The following is a 19,929-nucleotide window of genomic DNA, read 5'->3' as shown; positions in this document are numbered from 1 at the left end:
ACTGCATGCAGTGCGGTAGCAGAGAGAACAGTCTATGACTAGGGTGGCTGGAGTCTTTGGCAATTGTTAGGGCCTTGAGCAGCTGCATATCAAGAGGTGATGTAACCAGTCAGGATGCTCTCGACAGTACAGCTGAAGAACTTTTTGAGGATCTGAATACCCATGCCAAATCTTTTCAGTCTCCTGAGGGGGAATAGGCATTGTTGTCCCCTCTTCACGACTGTCTTAATGTGTTTGGACCATGGGAGTTCTTTGGTGATGTGGACACTCAGCGCTCAACCTGCTCCACTACAGCCCCGTCAATAAGAATGTGGGAGTGCTCGGCCCTCCTTTTCCTGTAGTCCACGATCATCTCATTTGTCTTGATCACGTTGAGGGAGAGGTTGTTATGCTGGCACCACACTGCCAGGTCTCTGACCTCCTCCCTGTAGGCTGTCTCATCGTTGTCAGTGATCAGCCCTACCACTATTGTGCCATTGTGAAACTTAATGGTGGTGTTGGAGTCGTGCTTGCCATACAGTAATGGGTGAACTGGGAGAAGAGGAGGGGACTAAGCATGAACCACGTGTTGAGGATCAGCGTGGCAGATGTGTTGTTACCTACCCTTACCACCTGGGGGCGGACTGTCAGGATGTCCAGGATCCAGTTGCAGAGAGAGGTGTTTAGTCCCAGGGTTCTTAGCTTAGTGATGATCTTTGAGGGCACTATGGTGTTGAACGTTGAGCTGTAGTCAATGATTAGCATTCTCAAATAGGTGTTCATTTTGTCCAGGTGGGAAAGGGCAGTGTGGAGCGCAATAGAGATTGCATCATCCGTGGATCTGTTGGGGCAGTATGCAAATTAGACTGGGTCTAGGGTTTCTGAGATAATGGTGTTGATGTGAGCCATGGCCAGCCTTTCAAAGCACTTCATTTAAGCAGGTTACCTTAGTGTTCTTGGGCACAGGGACTATGGTGGTCTGCTTGAAACGTGTTGGTATTACAGACTCAGTCAGGGACAGGTTGAAAATGTGAAGACACTTGCCAGTTGGTCAGCGCTAGCTCGGAGTACACGTCCTGGTAATCCGTCTGGCTCTGCGGCCTTGTGAATGTTGACCTGTTTAATGGTCTTACTCACATCGGAGAGCATGATCACACAGACAGCTGATGGTCTCATGCATGCTTCAGTGTTTCTTGCCACGAAGCGAGCATAGAAGTCATTTAGCTCATCTGGTAAGCTCGTGTCACTGGGCAGCTCGTGGCTGTGCTTCCCTTTGTAGTCTGTAATCGTTTGCAAGTCCTGCCACATCTGATGAGCGTCAGAACTGGTGTAGTAGGATTCAATCTTAGTCCTGTATTGACGTTTTGCCTGTTTGGTGGTTCGTCGGAAGGCATAGCGAGATTTCTTATAAGCTTCCGGGTTAGAGTCCCGCTCCTTGAAAACAGCAGCTCTACCCTTTAGCTCAGTGCGGATGTAGCCTGTAATCCATGGCTTCTGGTTGGGGTATATACCTACGGTCACTCTGGGGACAACGTCATCGATGCACTTATTGATGAAGCCAGTGACTGATGTGGTGTACTCCTCAATGCCATCGGAAGAATCCCAATACATATTCCAGTCTGTGCTAGCAAAACAGTCCTGTAGCTTAGCATCTGCGTCATCTGACCACTTCAGTATTGAGCAAGTCACTGGTACTTCCTGCTTTAGTTTTAGCTTGTAAGCAGGAATCATGAGGATAGCGTTATGGTCAGATTTGCCAAATGGAGGGCGAGGGAGAGCTTTTTACGTGTCTCTGTGTGTGGAGTAAAGGTGGTCTAGAGATTTTTTTCCTTCTGGGCTCACATGTAACACGCTGGTAGAAATGAGGTAAAAGGGATTTAAGTTTCCCTGCATTAAAGTCCCCGGCCACTAGGAGCGCCACCTCTGGATGAGCATTTTCTTGTTTGATTATGGCCTTATACAGCTCATTGAGTGCTGTCTTAGTGCCAGCATCGGTTTGTGGTGGTAAATAGACAGCTACGAAAAATATAGATGAAAACACTGTGGTCTACAGCTTATCATGAGATACTCTACCTCAGGTGAGCCAAACCTTGAGACTTCCTTAATATTAGATTTCGTATACCACCTGTTGTTTACAAATAGACACAGACCGCTACCCCTTGTCTTACCGGAGGCAGCTGTTCTGTCTTGCTGATGGACGGAAAACCCACCCAACTGTATGCTTTCCATGTCGTTGGTCAGCCACAACTTGGTGAAACATAAGATATTACCGTTTTTAATGTCCTGTTGGTAGTATAGGCTTGATTGGATATCATCCCGTTTGTTATCCAATGATTGCACGTTGGTTAATAGGACTGATGGTAGAGGCGGATTACCCACTCGTCGTCGGATTCTTACAAGGCACCCCGACCTACGTCCCCGATATCTCTGTCTCTTCTTCATGCGAATGACATGGATTTGGGCCTTGTCCGGTATCTGAAGTCCATCCTTTGCGTCCGAGTCGTTCTTGACAAACAATTTCTCTTTAACGAGGTGAGTAATCGCTGTCCTGATATCCAGAAGCTCTTTTCGGTCATAAGAGACGGTGGCAGAAACATTATGTACAAAATAAGTTACAAATAATGTGAAAAAAAACACACAAGGTAGCACAATTGGTTTGGATCCCGTAAAGCAGCAGCCATCTCTTCTCGGCGCCATAGACCATGTGTGTGTGTGTGCATGCGTGTACGAGTGAAAAATGAGACGATATGTCATCATCCGATCATCTCACCACAAGCAACATTTACAGAAGAGCAAACTACCTTATCACTTCTACCAAGAGGATGCTCTCCTAAAATAATGCTGAGGTCGGGAATGGAAGCCTGCATTGCTCTCAGGGAAGTACACTATGTATCCCGAGAAATCTGTTTTATTGGTTGTTCAAATAACCTTCAACAACAGCAACATTGGTTGGCTTATCATTCTGCACACACCGCCTGTTATGTTGTGAAGCTACTAGTATAATAATGTTGTTGGACTGTAATGATGATGTATCTCTGGTGTACCTGCCTATCATGACAAGACACATAGTGCATGGGACGAACAAGGCAATTCAGAGGCAAATGGCCAGATGCGATCGAGTAGACAGACAGACAGACGGACGGACAGACAGGCAGACGGGCAGGCAGATACAGACGGACATTACTTCCATTTTTTTTTACAGCAAATACAACACAGAACAGTGCCACCTCTGTGACATTTTATTCCATATAGTTTCATGGTGGTAATTCCCTGATTCTTGAATATTTAATTAAATGAGGGGGCACTGCAGCTGAAAAAAAGGTGTGAGAGTAGTAGACATAATATTCGGCAACGAGTGTGAAGTGTCTCACGGAAAAGGTGAAAAATGTCATTCTGGGTTCAAATGGGATATTGATGACTACTTGATTGTTTATTTACTTTGACTAGTGTGGGTTAAACAGAGCTTATGATTTATGATCAACACAAGGCTGCTCACAAAAGGAAAAGCCATCTGGTGTGTGACTCAACGGGGGACCCCTGAAACTTGCTTTCACCCGTAGCACAGATTTTTGCTATTTTCCAGACAGCCTTTGGTGTGAGGACGGCTGAACATAGACAGCTTGTGTAAAAACAGACTATAAATGTAGAACATTCCTTGATGCCGCTCTAGAGATGTATTACGATGGATGCACGGTCCCCATGTGTTTATCACCTGTAATTAATTACATTATCGTAATCAGGGACACCGACTTCTATTCAGAAATCGAAGCTATTGTAACATAAATTACAATAGCTTGAATAACCACCTCTTGTATATGGCTATGCACTTAACGTATATGGCTATGGAATGTTATGCTCTGTAGAAGGGGTGGTGTCTGTTGTGAGGAAAAGAGAAGCAAGTGCTTTAATATGTAGCGGTAAAGGTACGCATTTGAGCATCGGTCCTATTTGGAATTGTCGCGGGGAACACAGTCAAGGAGCATACTGGAGCTATTTGTCCACAATGCCTGCAGAACGGGCTAATAACGTCCATCCGTATGTTACGTGTGTCTTTTGTGTCTTTCTCATTAGTAGAATAACATTGTCAGGCTGTTGGACGTAGAAACCCTTCCAACCCCTTCTCATTTCTCATTTTCAAACACAAAGCACCTAAACCAGGAGCAAGCCTGGATAAAAAAAAAACGTTTTTGATAGGCATATGGGATACCTCATGTTTTTATCTAACCAAAATAATAACAATTCCCTATACATCAGTATTTATATCCTAATAGATGAATTAGACCAATAATTTTATGAATTACATTAAGATCGATGTATTACTACGCAAATAAGAACAGATACTGGACATCAGGCTATGGGAATAGTTTTACCACATCGGTAATTAAAATGCAACAGAAAACCAACCATAATACATGTATAGTATCATATGTATTTCACAATCTAAAACGGCTGTCAATATGATTCAGATTACACATGCTGTGTTGCGCGACACCGAAACCTTACCGGAGAATAGCGGTCCCCGAGTCCGAATATCCTATAGGATTACAGAGACAGGGATGCTGTGGCTTATCTCCCTCCTCACGACAACCTTCTCTCCTCTTTCGGACTCACGTTTAGATACAGACTGTCTGACCAGGGCTGCGACTCAACGGTTTGTACGGTTTCTACCGAACCGGGACAAGGAAGAGATGAATACCACGACCGTGATTCGGTAATGGCTGTCTTATTCCCCTCCTTCCTCCCGTTCTTTCCTGTCTCAACAACCCCCCCCCCCGCTATTTTTTTGGAAGGGGCGTTTACATTTGGAATATTTGTGGATGCATAGCAAACACGAAATGGCTGTTTAGCTACTGCTTTTGCAATAGGTTTTGCATGTGATCATATTAATCCTTAATCCATTGATCTATCATCCCTGTTCTCCTATTTCTCCTGACCCCTCCTCCAATATGTATTTATGTAACTGAGTTTTGTAGGTTCGTTTGTAGTTGCAGGACCTTCCCAGTCCTACAGGAGAGGCCAGTTTGTCCGGCCGGGAGAAAAGCTTGAAAGAATGATCCTCCCTCCATCCGCAGAGCCGTCAGAGAACGCGGCGGAATGTTGTCCGACAGTTCAGGATTAACTAGGCTCGCTGCTGATGTTTTAATCAAACAAAGGCGAAATGAAAAGCAGTGCAATTTTGCAACCTAGACTGGAGACTAGTTTCGGAAGGTAGCATAACTTTGGGCTGTGGAAGGTAACAACATTAGACTGCTTCAATTTACTGATAGGCCTATAATAAAGTCTCCTTTTACATTAAGTTAATCAAAATAAGGGAAAAACGCATTTCTGTACTTGACAATAAAACAGGTCGACTGCAAGGCAATAAAGTAGCACAATAGGCCTATAGTTTTGTAAAAGATGTCGTGCTTACCAGACAGGCCAAAATCCCCTATCCCAAAAACTTGATTAAAACCTTGTGATGACTAGCCTAGATCTATCCCATGTTGTTGCTTTTCACCTTGGCACACGGTCTAGATATAGTGTAACCCCAGGCTCTGACGTGATTCAGAACAGTAATGGTGTAACACTTTGACGTGAGTCAGGACAAGAGGCAATCTTTTGGCGTGTATGAAAAATCCATATTTGAATTGTTTTATTTTACTAGGCAAATCAGTTACTTTACAATGAGGGTAAACCATCCCCGAACCCGGACGACGCTGGGCAATTGTGCGCCACCCTTTGCGACTCCCGATCACGTCCGGTTATGATTACAGCCCGGGATCGAACCAGGGTCTGTAGTGACACCGCTTGCACTGAGATGCAGTGCCTTAGACCGCTGCGCCTCTCCGTCTCCCGCCCTCGCCCATCCCTCAATCACACACTTCATCAAAACTGTTTGTAGGCTATATTGTGACAGTATTGCCATCTCTAGTATCTATTATTAATAAAAACAAAATCCTTGTGATTAAGGCCGAGGCCAACGTCACTCCATAATACTTAATTTTCCACTGTATATCAGCAAGTAAGAAACCCTTTATTTTTGTTGCTACTAAACACATGGACTTCTCTGTAACATTTGTCAAGCATTGCAACAGAAGTCTATCTACTTTAAATGTAATTTGACATTAGGTAGATGGTAGGTTTTGTAGTAATTACTTGGCTTTTGGCACCACCTTGTGGTGACATGGAGAATCTCATAATCTTATAAACGCTAGTGAAACACTTGGTAATTGAATGAGGGTGTCAGAGTGCATCCATTCATATTTAGCTTTCATCAGGAGAAGCTGTCCCTTGGGAGCATTTCTCAACTAATCTATGGACTCTGTCATTTACCAGAATTAGGTCACATGGTTTAGAGTTGAGTGCATTTCAGATTTCATCAACTCCTTTACTTCCCAAGCAAGTCTGGCTTATGGAGAGTTGCTATACCAAGACATTTCTTGAAGTCTCATGTTTATTTATTTCAACATGATGAATTTAGCTGGTTATCACTGGCCTACCCACAATGCCAGTGTAATGTTTTTCAACATTTTTACTAATTAAGAATGAAAAGCTGAAATGTCAAGTCAATAAGTTGTTTTCAACCCCTTTGTTATGGAAAGCCTAAATAAGTTCAGGAGTAAAAATGTGCTTACCAAGTCACATAATAAATTGCATGGGCTCCCTGTGTGCAATAAGTCTAACATGATTTTTAAACGACTACCCCATCTCTGTAAGGTCCCTCAGTTAAGCAGTGAATTTCAAACACAGATACAACCAAAGACCAGGGAGGTTTTCCAATGCCTTGCAAAGAAAGGCACCTGTTGATAGATGGGTCAAAATACATTAAGCAGACAATTGAATATCCCTTTGAGCATGGGAAAGTTATTAATTCCACTTTGGATGGTGTACACAGATACTCGGTTGCCGGAGAGAAGGAAATCCACTCAGGGATTTCACCCTGAGGCCAATGGTGACTGTAAAACATGTCTGTGATAGGAGAAAACTGAGGATGGATCAACATTGTAGTTACTCCACAATACTAACCTAATTGACTGAGGGGAAAAGAAGGAAGCCTGTAAAGAACGAAAATATTCCAAAACATGTATCCTGTTTACAACAGGGCACTAAAGGAATACTACAATGTGGCAAAGCAATTCACTTTTTGTCCTGAATACAAAGTAATATTGGATTTTCCCCAAACATACAACATATTACTGTGTATCACTCTCTATATTTTAAAGCATAGTGGCTGCATCATGTTATGGGTATACTTGTAATCGTTAAGGACCGTTTCAAGATAAAAAGAAACAATGGAGATAAGCACAGGCAAAATGCTAGAGGAAAACCTGGTTCAGTCTGCTTTCCACCAGACACTGGGAGATTAATTCTCTTTCAGCAGTTTAACAACCTAAAACACAAAAGGCTAAATCTACATTGGAGTTGCTTAACAAGAAGCCAATGAATGTTCTTGAGTGGCTGAGTTAGGTTTTACTTAAATCTACTTGAAAATCTATGGCAAGACCTGAAAATCGTTGTCTTGCAATGATCAACAACCAATATCACAGATCTTAAGGAATTTTCAAAAGAATGTGTAAATGTTGCACAATCCAGGTGGGGAAAGCTCTTAGAGACGTACCCAGAAAGACCGGGCTGTAAAGATGCTTCAACAAAGTTGACTCAGGTGTGTGAATACTTATGTAAATGATATGCATTTCATTTTCAATACATTTGCAACAATATATATATATTTTTTAATTCACTTTGTCTTTATGGGGTATTGTGCGTAGATGGGCGAGAGAAAAAAAAATCTATTTAATCCATTTTGAATTCAGGCTGTAACATAACAGTTGTAAAAAGTCAAGGGATATGAATACTTTCTGAAAACACTGTACAGGTATGTGAAGAAAATATTCTCACTACTCTCAGGTCAGTAGTCCTGTAGTACTTCACCTGTAGCCATTTGCGTCCCAAAACAAGTAGGCTAATTTGAAATCATTATGTCAGTCTCAAACTGGGGTTGTAAATAATGAATAAGTTCACGCTCCAAAAAATATTGTCTGGTATTGTGTAGTTAGTATGGTATTACAAATAATTGAATACAAATCGGTAGTATTAACACATTCAAAACCAAGATCATAAATATTTATTTATTTTACCTTTATTTAACTAGGCACGTCAGTTAAGAACAAATTCTTATTTTCAATGACGGCCTAGGAACAGTTAACTTCCTTGTTCAGGGGCAGAACGATAGATTTTTACCTTGTCAGCTCGGGGATTTGATCTTGCAACCTTTCGGTTACTAGTCCAACACCAACCACTAGGCTACCTGCAGCCCCGAGATACACAGAGAGTGAGAGATATTCACGTCAGACACTTACTGCACATTCAGAGGAAATATTGAGAGAGGCTGTCAAACTTTTTTGGAGGGCACAAATAGTGAACATCAAACTGAAACCTGAGTGTACATATTATAAATCACCTTCACGTTTCTGTCCCTTCCAATCATCTCTCCCTACACTGTACCTAAAAAAGGACAAAGAGAAAATCAATACACAAGGTTCACAATCAATAATATTTATTTGCAAACTTGTACAGGGGTAGACACGAACAATAAAGTGATATCTGAATAAAAATTTGTATACACAAGTTGGGGACACAAGGTCAAATAGGGTCAAGGCCTGTTGTCAGCCTGAGCGCCAGTGTGGTGAGCTGGGGTCTGGTAGGTGCCCTCCTTCACCATCTTGTCCCGCTGCTTACGGATCTCATACAGCCTCTTGTGCTACACAGAAAGAGAGAAAGAGATGCACGGCGAGTGAGAGAGATATCCACGTCAAACACTTATTACTGCACATTCAGAGGAAATATTGAGAGGCTGTCAAACTTTTTTGTGGGGGGGGGCTCAAAACTTCAGCTCATTGCTGATCAAAACCACAATTCTCTTCATTGATCAACTCAATGTATTTTTAACAACAAAAACAGTCAAACAACAAAAGCATATCCTATAAGTCTTGACAATCATTTGCTAATCAACAGCAAAGCTTTCTCCAACTATCCATCAAGTCAATGAAAAAAAGGTAGAGCTGGACAGGATGGACTAAGGGTGTGAACGTTTAAACATTCAAATGTTTAAAGGAAATTGGGATCCTTAATGTTTAGAAAAATCCCTCACTGAAAAACATTTTATTTTACGTAGATGCAGAAAGTAAACAGCATAGTGGGTCAATTTCCGCAACAATAAGAGAGTTGAAGCACAAGGCTCAACTTCTCTGCTGTTTTGGTGCCCTGGCTACCACGATGTGAACAGCGTGACGCGAACCCGTGCAGATACTTTATGTGACTGTGTGAGAAGTGTTGCATCTCGTTTATCTCATATCCTAGGCTATTCATTGATCATTTGCCCTGCTTTACTGAAGGTGCGAGTCCTGCCTATACTGTGCCCCTCCCTATCACTCCGTCCGTCTCTTGCTAGCTCCCAATGAAAGATGCGGGTAATCAGTCTCCTCCAAAAATACTGAATCTTAGGAGTAGATTCCGCTACGAATCTTGACCCTCAGAAATAGGAGTCGACGTGCAAGGGAACAATTATTTGAGTTGACTCTCCACTACTACGTCATTGTCGTTAAGTGTTGGAAAAAGGCAGAAAAGGCAATCGACAGCACTGTATGGCAATACTTTGAGAAGTTAAATGAGAAGGAAATTCAAACTTTGAAAAGTGTAATTGAGGTACAGTAATGGTAGTACAGATGCAAAGCTTAACCTTCTGAAAGGGACCCACCGTGAGACACAGACCGTTGCTGACAGCAGTTCAGCTTCATTGTTTGCGTGGAAATTAGAGGTTGACCGATTTTGATTTTTCAACGCCAATACCGATTATTGGAGGACAAAAAAAAGGCGATACCGATTAATCGGACGATTTGTTTTACATGTCTTTGTAATAATGACAATTACATCAATACTAAATGAACACTTATTTTAACTTAATATAATACATCAATAAAATCGAATTTAGCCTCAAATAATGAAACATGTTCAATTTGGTTTAAATAATGCAAAAACAAAGTGTTGGAGAAGAAAGTAAAAGTGCAATATGTGCCATGTAAGAAAGCTAACATTTCAGTTCCTTGCTCAGAACATGAGAACATATGAAAGCTGGTGGTCCTTTTAACATGAGTCTTCAATATTCCCAGGTAAGAAGTTTTAGGTTGTGGTTATTATAGGAATTATAGGACTATTTCTCTCTATACCATTTGTATTTCATATACCTTTGACTATTGGATGTTCTTATAGGCACTTTAGTATTGCCAGTGTAACAGTATAGCTTCCGTACCTCTCCTCGCTCCTACCTGGGCTCGAACCAGAAACACAACGACAACAGCCACCCTCGAAGCAGCATTACCCATGCAGAGCAAGGGGAACAACTACTGAAAGTCTCAGAGCGAGTGACGTTTGAAACGCTATTAGCGCACACCCCGCTAACTAGCTAGCCATTTCACATCACATCGTTACACCAGCCTAATCTCGGGAATTGATAGGCTTGAAGTCATAAACAGCTCAATGCTTGATGCACAGCGACGAGCTGCTGGCAAAACGCACAAAAATGCTGTTTGAATGAATGCTTACGAGCCTGCTGGTGCCTACCATCGCTCAGTCAGACTGCTCTATTAAATTATACTTAACACACAGAAATACGAGCCTTAGGTCATTAATATGGTCAAATCCGGAAACTATCATCTCGAAAACAAGACGTTTATTCTTTCAGTGAAATACGGAACCGTTCCGTATTTTATCTAACGGGTGGCATACATCAGTCTAAATATTCCTGTTACATTGCACAACCTTCAATGTCATAATTACGTAAAATTCTGGCAAATTAGTTCGCAATGAGCCAGGCGGCCCAAAATGTTGCATATACCCTGACTCTTCGTGCCATGAACACAAGAGAAGTGACACAATTTAATATTGCCTGCTAACCTGGATTTCTTTTTGCTAAATATGCAGGTTTAAAAATATATACTTCTGTGTATTGATTTTAAGAAAGGCATTGGCGTGTATGGTTAGGTACACATTGGAGCAACGAGTCCTTTTTCGCAAATGCGCACTGCATCGATTATATGCAACGCAGGACACGCTCGATAAACTAGTAATATCATCAACAATGTGTAGTTATAACTAGTGATTATGATTGATTAAGTTTAATGCTAGCTAGCAACTTACCATGGCTTCTTACTGTATTTGCGCAACAGGTGGGCTCCTCGTGAGGCAGGTGGTTAGAGCGTTGGACTAGTTAACCGTAAGGTTGCAAGATTGAATCCCTGAGCTGACAAGGTAAAAATCTATCATTCTGCTCCTGAACAAGGCAGTTAACCCACCGTTCCTAGGCCGTCATTGAAAATAAGAATGTGTTCTTAACTGACTTGTCTAGTTAAATAAAGATTAAATAAAGGTGTATAAAAAGAAAATCGGCGTCCAAAATTACCGATTTCCGATTGTTGTGAAAACTTGAAATCGGCCCTAATTAAATCGGCCATTCCGATTAATCGGTCAACCTCTAGTGGAAATGTATGAATTTTATGTTTAAATGTTAAGAACATTTTTCCATTTATCACATTCCTAGGATGGACAACTATGTAGGATGACAAACAGTTACTTTATCAAAGACATGGACATCAACTGACAACTCTTCAACAGGTCTTAGTTGATGAAATCACAAGTGTTTATGGGGAAAGAACATGAAACACACACACAATCAAATCTTCACAGTTCACACACACACTGTTCAGCTCAGATGTCTTACACTCACCGTCTTCTCTCTGTGCATGCACTCATAGAAGTCCTCAAACTCGAGCTTGCACTCCTTTTTGGCACGGGTCTGACCAATGCCATCTGCACACTCGATCCACTCCTTCTCAAAGGCATGGCAGCGCGGCGCACGTTTATATGGCTGCTCTCCACCCTGGATCAACATCCATTTGTCCATGTTGATACCCAACTTCCCCTGGAGGTCGATGAACGGCATGATGCTGCAGGATGGGGGGGAGAGCAAAGGTGATGCTTACGGTTTTTGATTAGAAAGGGGCCTTTCTGTGTTTCTTTGTCTTTTTATTATGGCCATAATAACAAGGGATGTATTCACTAGGAACCAAGCAGAAACCAACTGAATAAAACAGGGAGACGCACACCTGAATTTGTCCAAAGAAAACTAATTTTAGTTGCAAAACATTTTGCAACTGTTTGCTAATGTTACGGTCTATTGGCGAATGAATACACCCAATGTGTTGGCTGTGCATTAAATCTCTGACATTTCTCATTGGTATAGATAGCCCTCTAGCTGTACATTATTGTTCATAAAACTGGAAGCATCAATATAAATTCAAGAACAATAGCCAAATGTTCAGTAGAATTAGATAACATTACTAACTCTCGAGAACACTGGGGCCATACCCAGCCATATGCGCTAGCAATACACAGTACATGAATGGGCAAGCTAGTTAAAGTGGAACTGACAGCGGTTTAACTACTTTGCAGATATGAAATAAATAAATAAAATAATATCAGTAAAAAAATATTTAAAAAATATCAGTTTATATTACAAAACCAACTTTATAAAGAGGTTTCAGAAGTAGGTTCTATTGGACTCCACATTCCACTACATGACCAAAAGTATGTGGACACCTGCTGGTCAAACACCTCATTCCAATATCATATGCATTAATATGGAGTATGTCCCCCATTTCCTGCTTAAAACAGCATCCACTGTTCTAGGAAGGCTTTCCACTAGATGTTGGAACATTGCTGCAGGGACTTGCTTCCATTCAGCCACAAGAGCATTAGTGTGGTCGGGCTCTGATGTTGGGCGATTAGGTCTGGCTCGCAGTCGGTGTTCCAATTCATCCCAAAGTGTTCGTTGGGGTTGAGGTCAGGGCTCTGTGCAGACCAATGAAGTTCTTCCACACCAATCTCGACAAACCATTTCTGTATGGACCTTGCTTTGTGCACGGGGGTATTGTCATGCTAAAACAGGAAAGGGCCTTCTCCAAACTGTTGTTACAAAGTTGGAAGCACAGAATTGTCTAGAATGTCATTGTATGCTGTTGCGTTAAGATTTTCCTTTACTGGAACTAAGTGGAACAAACCGTAACCATGAAAAACAGCCCCAGACCATTATTCCTCCTCCACCTAACTTTACAGTTGGCACTATGCATGGGGGCAGGTAGCGTTCTCAAGGCATCCTCCAAACCCAGATTCGGCTGTCAGACTGCCAGATGGTGAAGCATGATTCATCAGTCCAAAGAACGCGTTTCCACTGCTCCAGAGTACAATGGCGCAGAGCTTTACACCACTCTTGGCATTGCGCATGGTGATCTTAAGACTTATGTGCAACTGCTTGGCCATGGAAACCCATTTCACGAAGCTCCCGGTGAACAGTTAGTGTGCTGACGTTGCTTCCAGAGGCCGTTTGGAACACTGTGGTGAGTGTTGCAACCGAGGACAGACTATTTTTCCGTGCTACGGACTTCAGCACTTGGTTTCTCCGATACGTTTCCACTTCAAAATAATAGCACAGTTTACCAGGGCAGCTCTTGCAAGGCCAAAATGAGACAAACTGACTTGTTGATACGGTGGCATCCTATGACGGCACCACGTTGAAAATCACTGAGCTATTCAGTAAGGCCAGTCTACTGCCAATGTTTGGTTATGGAGATTGCATGGGTGAGTGGCTGAAATAGCCAAATCCACTAATTTTAAGGGGTGTCCACATACAGTACCAGACAACATTTTGGACACACCTACTCATTCACAGGTTCTTTATTTTTTGACTATTTTCTACATTGTAGAATATTAGTGAAAACATCAAAACTATGAAATAACACATATGGTATCATGTAGTAACCAAATATTTTAGATTCTTCAAAGTAGCCACCCTTTGCCTTGATGACAGCTTTGCACACCCGTGGCATTCTCTCAACCAGTTTCACCTGGAATGCTTTTCCAACAGTTTTGAAGGAGTTCCCACATGTGACCGACTAGCTAAAAATTGGTCTGATGTAGCAAAATTTGAAATTGTAGCTCTGGCGTCTCTACTTTTATCCAAAATGGTATATCATACACTACAGTTTATGAACAATAATGGTATATCATACCCTACAGTTTATGAACAATGGGAAGGAAATTTTGCTTTGAAAGTTAATAAACTTGTAAACTCACTTTTGAGAAAATGGCCTTTTCAATGTTTTGGTACTAAACCCAGCAAAAAAAGAAACGTCCTCTCACTGTCAACTGCATTTATTTTCAGCAAACTTTACATGTGTAAATATTTCTATGAACATAACAAGATTCAACAACTAAGACATAAACTGAACAAGTTCCACAGACATGTGACTAACAGTAATTGAATAATGTGTCCACCAGCTGCATTAAGTACTGCAGTGCATATCCTCCTCATGGACTACACCAGATTTGCCCGTTTTTGCTGTGTGATGTTAACCCACTCTTCCACCAAGGCACCTGCAAGTTACCGGATATTTCTGGGGGGTATGGCCCTAGCCCTCATCCTCTGATCCAACAGGTCCCAGACGTGTTCAATGGGATTGAGATCTGGGCTCTACGCTGGCCATGGCAGAACACTGACATTCCTGTCTTGCAGGAAATCACGCACAGAACGAGCAGTATGGCTGGTGGCATTGTCATGCTGGAGGGTCATGTCAGGATGAGCCTGCAGGAAGGCTACCACATGAGGGAGGAGGAAGTCTTCCCTGTAACGCACAGCGTTGAGATTGCATGCAATGGCAACAAGCTCAGTCCGATGATGCTGTGACACATTGCCCCAGACCATGACGGACCCTCCCCCTCCAGAGTAAAGGTCTCGGTGTAACGCTCATTCCTTCGACGATAAACGTGAATCCGACAATCATCCCTGGTGAGACAAAACTGCGACTTGTCAGTGAAGAGCACTTTTTGACAGTCCTGTCTGGTCCAGCGACAGTGGGTTTGTGCCCATAGGTGAAGTTGTTGCCAGTGATGTCTGGTGAGGACCTGCCTTACAACAGGCCTACAAGCCCTCAGTCCAGCCTCTCGCGGATAGTCTGAGCACTGATAGAGGGATTGTGCATTCCTGGTTTAACTCGGGCACCTGTGCATGTGTTGTTGCACGTGGCCTGCCACTGGAAGGAAAATCAGCTGTCCATCCTGTCTCCCTGTAGTGCCGTCTTAGGCGTCTCACAGTACAGACTTTGTAATTTATTGCCCTGGCCACTTCTGCAGTCCTCATGCCTCCTGCAGCATGCCTAAGCATTCAGGCAGATGAGCAGGGACCCTGGGCATCTTTCTTTTGGTGTTTTTCAGAGTCAATAGAAAGGCCTCTTTAGTGTCCTAAGTTTTCATAACTGTGACCATAATTGCCTACCGTCTGTAAGCTGTTAGTGTCTTAACGACCGTTCCACAGGTGCATGTTCATTAATTGTTCATTGAACACACATGGGAAACAGTGTTTAAACCCTTTACAATGAAGATCTGTGAAGTTATGTGTTTTTACCAATTATCTTTGAAAGACAGGGTCCTGAAAAAGGGACATTTCTTTTTTTGCTGAGTTTACTACTGGAGAGTTTTTGTCTACACCCATTTAGCATCGTTCACACCCTCTTAAGCTTTAACCCCACCCATCTCTTTAAGGGTTGATCCAAGCATTCTGTACTAACAGCAACAGTCAAGCCCCCTAGCTAACTTGCTAGATACTTTCAGACACAAATGACAGGGCAGCTCACTGAACATTACTCACCCTAGCAGAGCTGGATAGGCTGTTATGTTATATAGAGCGTTGGTGACTGCCACTGTGTGATCAGATTGTCCATTCGTAAATTCAAAATGTATCACTCTTGGAGAGCAAACCGGACGCTTTGGCCGATGAGTAGGGTTGATCCGAACGTTCTGACCTCACAACGGCAGTCAAGCACCCAAACTAACATCATTGGCTAGCTTACAAGCTACTTCCAGACACATAATGAGACAACACCCCACTCTAACCATTTTACTCAACCTAGCAGAACTGGTTAGGCTGTTTTCATTTTATCCAGAGCGTTGGTGAGTGCAACTGTGCTTCTGGCAATAATTTAATTATGCTTTTTAGCCCACGTTTACTGAAACCGGCCATACTCAGCTGGTGTTGAAGGTTCATAAATTCATCAGTTATTCTGCGCTCTGGCACACTCAGACGAGAGTGCTCTGAAATCGGAGCAGATGGACAGACTGAATTTTCGAATGCCCCCAAAATGAAAAATGGTTACTTGCATCGTAAAGTCTTTGGTTAAAACAAGTAGCTAGCGAGCTAGGTAAACAATGAACCATAATCCCAACTCATGACGTTACTACCCTGCATGAATCTGCAGGTAGCTAACCAACCAGGTTCAATGTTAGCTAGCTAACATTAGGCTATACCTAGTTAAGCAAATGTACAGTACCAATCAAAAGTTGACACACCTACTCATTCCAGGGTTTTTCTTTATTTTCACAATTTTCTACATTGTAGAATAACAGTGAAGACATCAAAACTATCAAATAACACATATGGAATCATGTAGTAACAAAAAAAAAAGTTAAACCAAAATATATTATATATCTGAGATTCTTCAAAGTAACCACCCTTTGCCTTGATGACAGCTTTGCACTCTCTTGGCATTCTATCAACCAGCTGCATGAGGTAGTCACCTGGAATGCATTTAAATTAACAGGTGTGCCTTGTTATAAGTTTATTTGTGTAATTTCTTTCCGTCTTAATGTGTTTGAGCCAATTACTTGTGTTGTGACAAGGTAGGGGTGGTATACAGAAGAAAGCCCTATAGCCCTAAGTCCATATTATGGCAAGAACAGCTCAAATAAGCAAAGGTATGACAGTCCATCATTACTTTAAAGACATGAAGGTCAGTCAATGCAGAACATTTAAAGAACTTAACGTTTCTTCAAGTGCAGTCGCAAAAACCATTCAGCGCTATTATGAAACTGGCTCTCATGAGGACCACCACAGGAACGGAAGACTCAGAGTTGCCTCTGCTACAGAGGATAAGTTCATTAGTTACCAGCCTCAAAAATTTCAGCCCAAATAAATGCTTCACAGAGTTCAAGTAACAAACACATCTCAACATAAACTGTTCAGAGGAGACTGCGTGAATCAGGCCTTCATGGTTGAATTGCTGCCAAGAAACCTCTACTAGAAGGACACCAATAAGAAGAAGAAGACTTGCTTGAGCCAAGAAGCACAAGCAATGGACATTAGACCGGTGGAAATCTGTCCTTTGGTCTGATGAGTCCAAATTTGAGATGATTATTGTTTTATTTTCTGGTTCCAACTGCCATGTCTTTGTGAGATGCAGACTAGGTGAACAGATGATCTCTGCATGTGTGGTTCCCACTGTGAAGCATGGAAGAGGTGTAATGGTGCTTTGCTGGTGACACAGTCTGGATTTATTTAGAATTCTAGGCATACTTAACCAGCATGGTAACCACCACATTCGGCAGTGATACGCCATCCCATCTGGTTTACGCTTTGTGGGACTATCATTTGTTTTTCAACAGGACAACAGGTTCTCCAGGCTGTGTAAGGCTATTTTACCAAGGAGGAGAGTGATGGAGTGCTGCAGCAGATGACCTGGCCTCCACAATCACCCGACCACAACCCAATTGAAATTGTTTGGGATGATTTGGACTGCAGGGTGAAGGAAAAGCAGCCAACAAGTGCTCAGCATATGTGGTTAGTCCTTCAAGACAGTTGGAAAATCATTCCAGGTGAAGCTGGTTGAGAGAATGCCAAGAGTGTGCAAAGCTGTCATCAGTGCAATTAGTGGCTACAATGTACTGTATAGATAGATAGGTGTACACTAAGGCATTGTTGGCAGAATAGATGGATGCAGTTCAATGCATGATTAATATAATTCACCAATCATTTTCTTGGTATTCCACAATTTAACAAGGCACACCTGTTAATTAAAATGCATTCCAGGTGACAACGTCGTGAAGCTGGTTTAGAGTGTGCAAAACTGTTGTCAAGGCAAAGGGTGGCTACTTAGAATAATCTCAAATTTAAAATATATTTGATTTGTTGAACACTTTTTTGGTTACTAGATGATTCCATTTGTGTTATTTCATAGTTTTGTCTTCACTATTACTCTACAATGTAGAAAACAGTAAAACAAAAACAAAAAATTAAAAACCTGGAATGAGTAGGTGTGTAAAACTTTTGACTGGTACTGTATGTTTTTATTAGGTTTTATTTAATGCAATGTCTACTAATTGTCTAAACGCACGGCTGCTTTCCCACTATTAGCTATATAATTTTCACAAATGCCTTAGTATATGCAAATCCCAAACACTTAAGAACTTATGAAAACGTGAAAATGACCTAATCTAAGTAACGTTAGTCGTTTGTCAGAACATGTGTACATGAACAGATTTTAATAAGATGTCATGTTCCTAAAATACTGTCAGACCCACTTTAACGTGCGATTGCCAGCTAGCTAACGTTACAGCTTGCCAGCCCTAACGAGTTAAGTTAGCTGGCTAACTAGCCAAAGCAACGTTGCATTTTGACATTCATACAAGCCCATTATTTAGCTAGCTAGTATTATTAACGTCGTTAATTCCAGCTATGCTAGCTAGCAATATTAAGCAGCCATGCACTTATTCCACTCGACTTTGCTGTCTAGCTAACTGTTTAGCTTGCTAATTGTATTGATAAACGAACATACTGACGTAAAAGACAGCTAAAGTTAGCTTGCTAACGACAAGAAAGACCGTTCGCGCTGTGTGGTCACTTGCTAAACAATTTCCCCCACATTGTTGTTGAGCAAGCATGTACAATATTATGTTAGGGTTGACTTGTCAAACGTTATGTAAATATGGTATACATGTCATTATTTACCGTGTTTTGGTGAACTCACTTTAACCTTCTGTGTGGATCCCCTCACTTTACAGTAGAGTGGCCTAAGCCTGAAATCATATGGTCGCTTGGCAACCTAGCCTATATTTACGACAATACTGTAAAGATCGTAGGGAAATTTCTTAACCCCAGCTGGACTGAACACGATCATATTTAACTGTAACATTACTATGACCAGTGTAGGGGAAGCTACCAATTACTTCACACTGGAAGAAGTTCAGCTACACTAAAGTTACTTTACAAAAGTAATTCACTACATTCAGCCTACGTGATAAATTATATCTAAATCTAAAATGTAATACACTACAAATTGTAATAACAGATCACTCTGGAGTCAGATGTATTTTAACCTATTAAATTACTAGTTGGACTACAGTACGTGTAGTTCACTACTCCCCAACACTGACTATGACCAAGTATGTTATGCATAAAGACTTTGATTCATAAGTCAAATGTGTGTGTGTTTCATTCCATTTCCCCATGAATAACCACAATAAGACAATATTGGTGCAACAGAAAATGTGTTTATTTTCCCAAAATATGTCCACAACGGTTTTTCACAGTCCTGTGTGTTCGGCCCCATATAGGGGCTTACAAAACAGTGTCAGGAGATACACATTTATATATAATACTTTTATATTACTATTTACAGTATATATTTATAACTATTTTATCCACATCCAGTGGCGACCCATCATTCAGGGCAGAGCCCCACCTGTTTTGAGCCCCTCCTGTTGTCTGTTTTGCATGTTATTTTGGTATTAATACGTGTTACATATCTTTCAAACAATATAAAATTAAAATTAAATCATTGAGTTAATAAAGCCGCATACAAACATGGGTCTCTTTTTTGCTTTCTTGAGTAAGGCAGCTTCAAAATGCAGGTGTTTCAGCTTAGCTCAGTGCTTTCTGTTGTGTTGGGGCAGCCAGCGGAAAATACGGAGCGTAGGTGTTGGTAATGTTCTCTAGTTGCGCCGTGACTAGCTCAGTGTTCTGTCACTCATGGGGACACTACGTCACTGAAAAATCTACGGGTAGAGCTAAAAAATTCAAGCCCCTCGGGT

The 19,929-nt window shown here is 41.6% G+C and overlaps 1 protein-coding gene across 3 annotated transcripts; it reads right to left on the bottom strand.

Moving 5' to 3' along the window:
* Positions 1-8,218: 8,218 nt before the first annotated feature.
* LOC124012888 (NADH dehydrogenase [ubiquinone] iron-sulfur protein 5-like) lies at positions 8,219-18,987 on the bottom strand. Of its 3 annotated transcripts, XR_006834790.1 has the most exons (5): positions 18,848-18,987; positions 11,741-11,960; positions 8,583-8,719; positions 8,420-8,463; positions 8,219-8,266 (listed from the first exon to the last, which is right to left on the bottom strand). XR_006834790.1 is itself a non-coding variant. In XM_046326909.1 (3 exons), exons 2-3 carry the CDS (start codon positions 11,954-11,956, stop codon positions 8,612-8,614), a joined length of 324 nt encoding a protein of 107 aa, XP_046182865.1. In that variant the 5' UTR covers positions 11,957-11,960; positions 18,848-18,987; the 3' UTR covers positions 8,499-8,611. The 3 variants fall into 3 exon arrangements, 2 of the variants coding, with proteins under 2 accessions (XP_046182865.1, XP_046182866.1); XM_046326909.1 differs by lacking the exons at positions 8,219-8,266; positions 8,420-8,463 and having other exon boundaries at positions 8,499-8,719; XM_046326910.1 differs by lacking the exons at positions 8,219-8,266; positions 8,420-8,463 and having other exon boundaries at positions 8,499-8,719; positions 18,867-18,985.
* Positions 18,988-19,929: the final 942 nt, after the last annotated feature.

The sequence above is a fragment of the Oncorhynchus gorbuscha genome, linkage group LG24 (genome assembly GCF_021184085.1).
Source record: "Oncorhynchus gorbuscha isolate QuinsamMale2020 ecotype Even-year linkage group LG24, OgorEven_v1.0, whole genome shotgun sequence".
In the NCBI taxonomy this organism is placed as follows: domain Eukaryota; kingdom Metazoa; phylum Chordata; class Actinopteri; order Salmoniformes; family Salmonidae; genus Oncorhynchus; species Oncorhynchus gorbuscha.
This window is presented reverse-complemented; position numbering and strand designations above follow the sequence as displayed.

Excerpts from the sequence above, each read along its gene's own strand:
- LOC124012888 (XM_046326909.1), bottom strand. The coding sequence starts at position 11,956 with ATGCCGTTCATCGACCTCCAGGGGAAGTTGGGTATCAACATGGACAAA. Across the intron at positions 8,720-11,740 it reads GCATGCACAGAGAGAAGACG|CACAAGAGGCTGTATGAGAT; the intron begins GTGAGTGTAAGA and ends CTTTCTGTGTAG.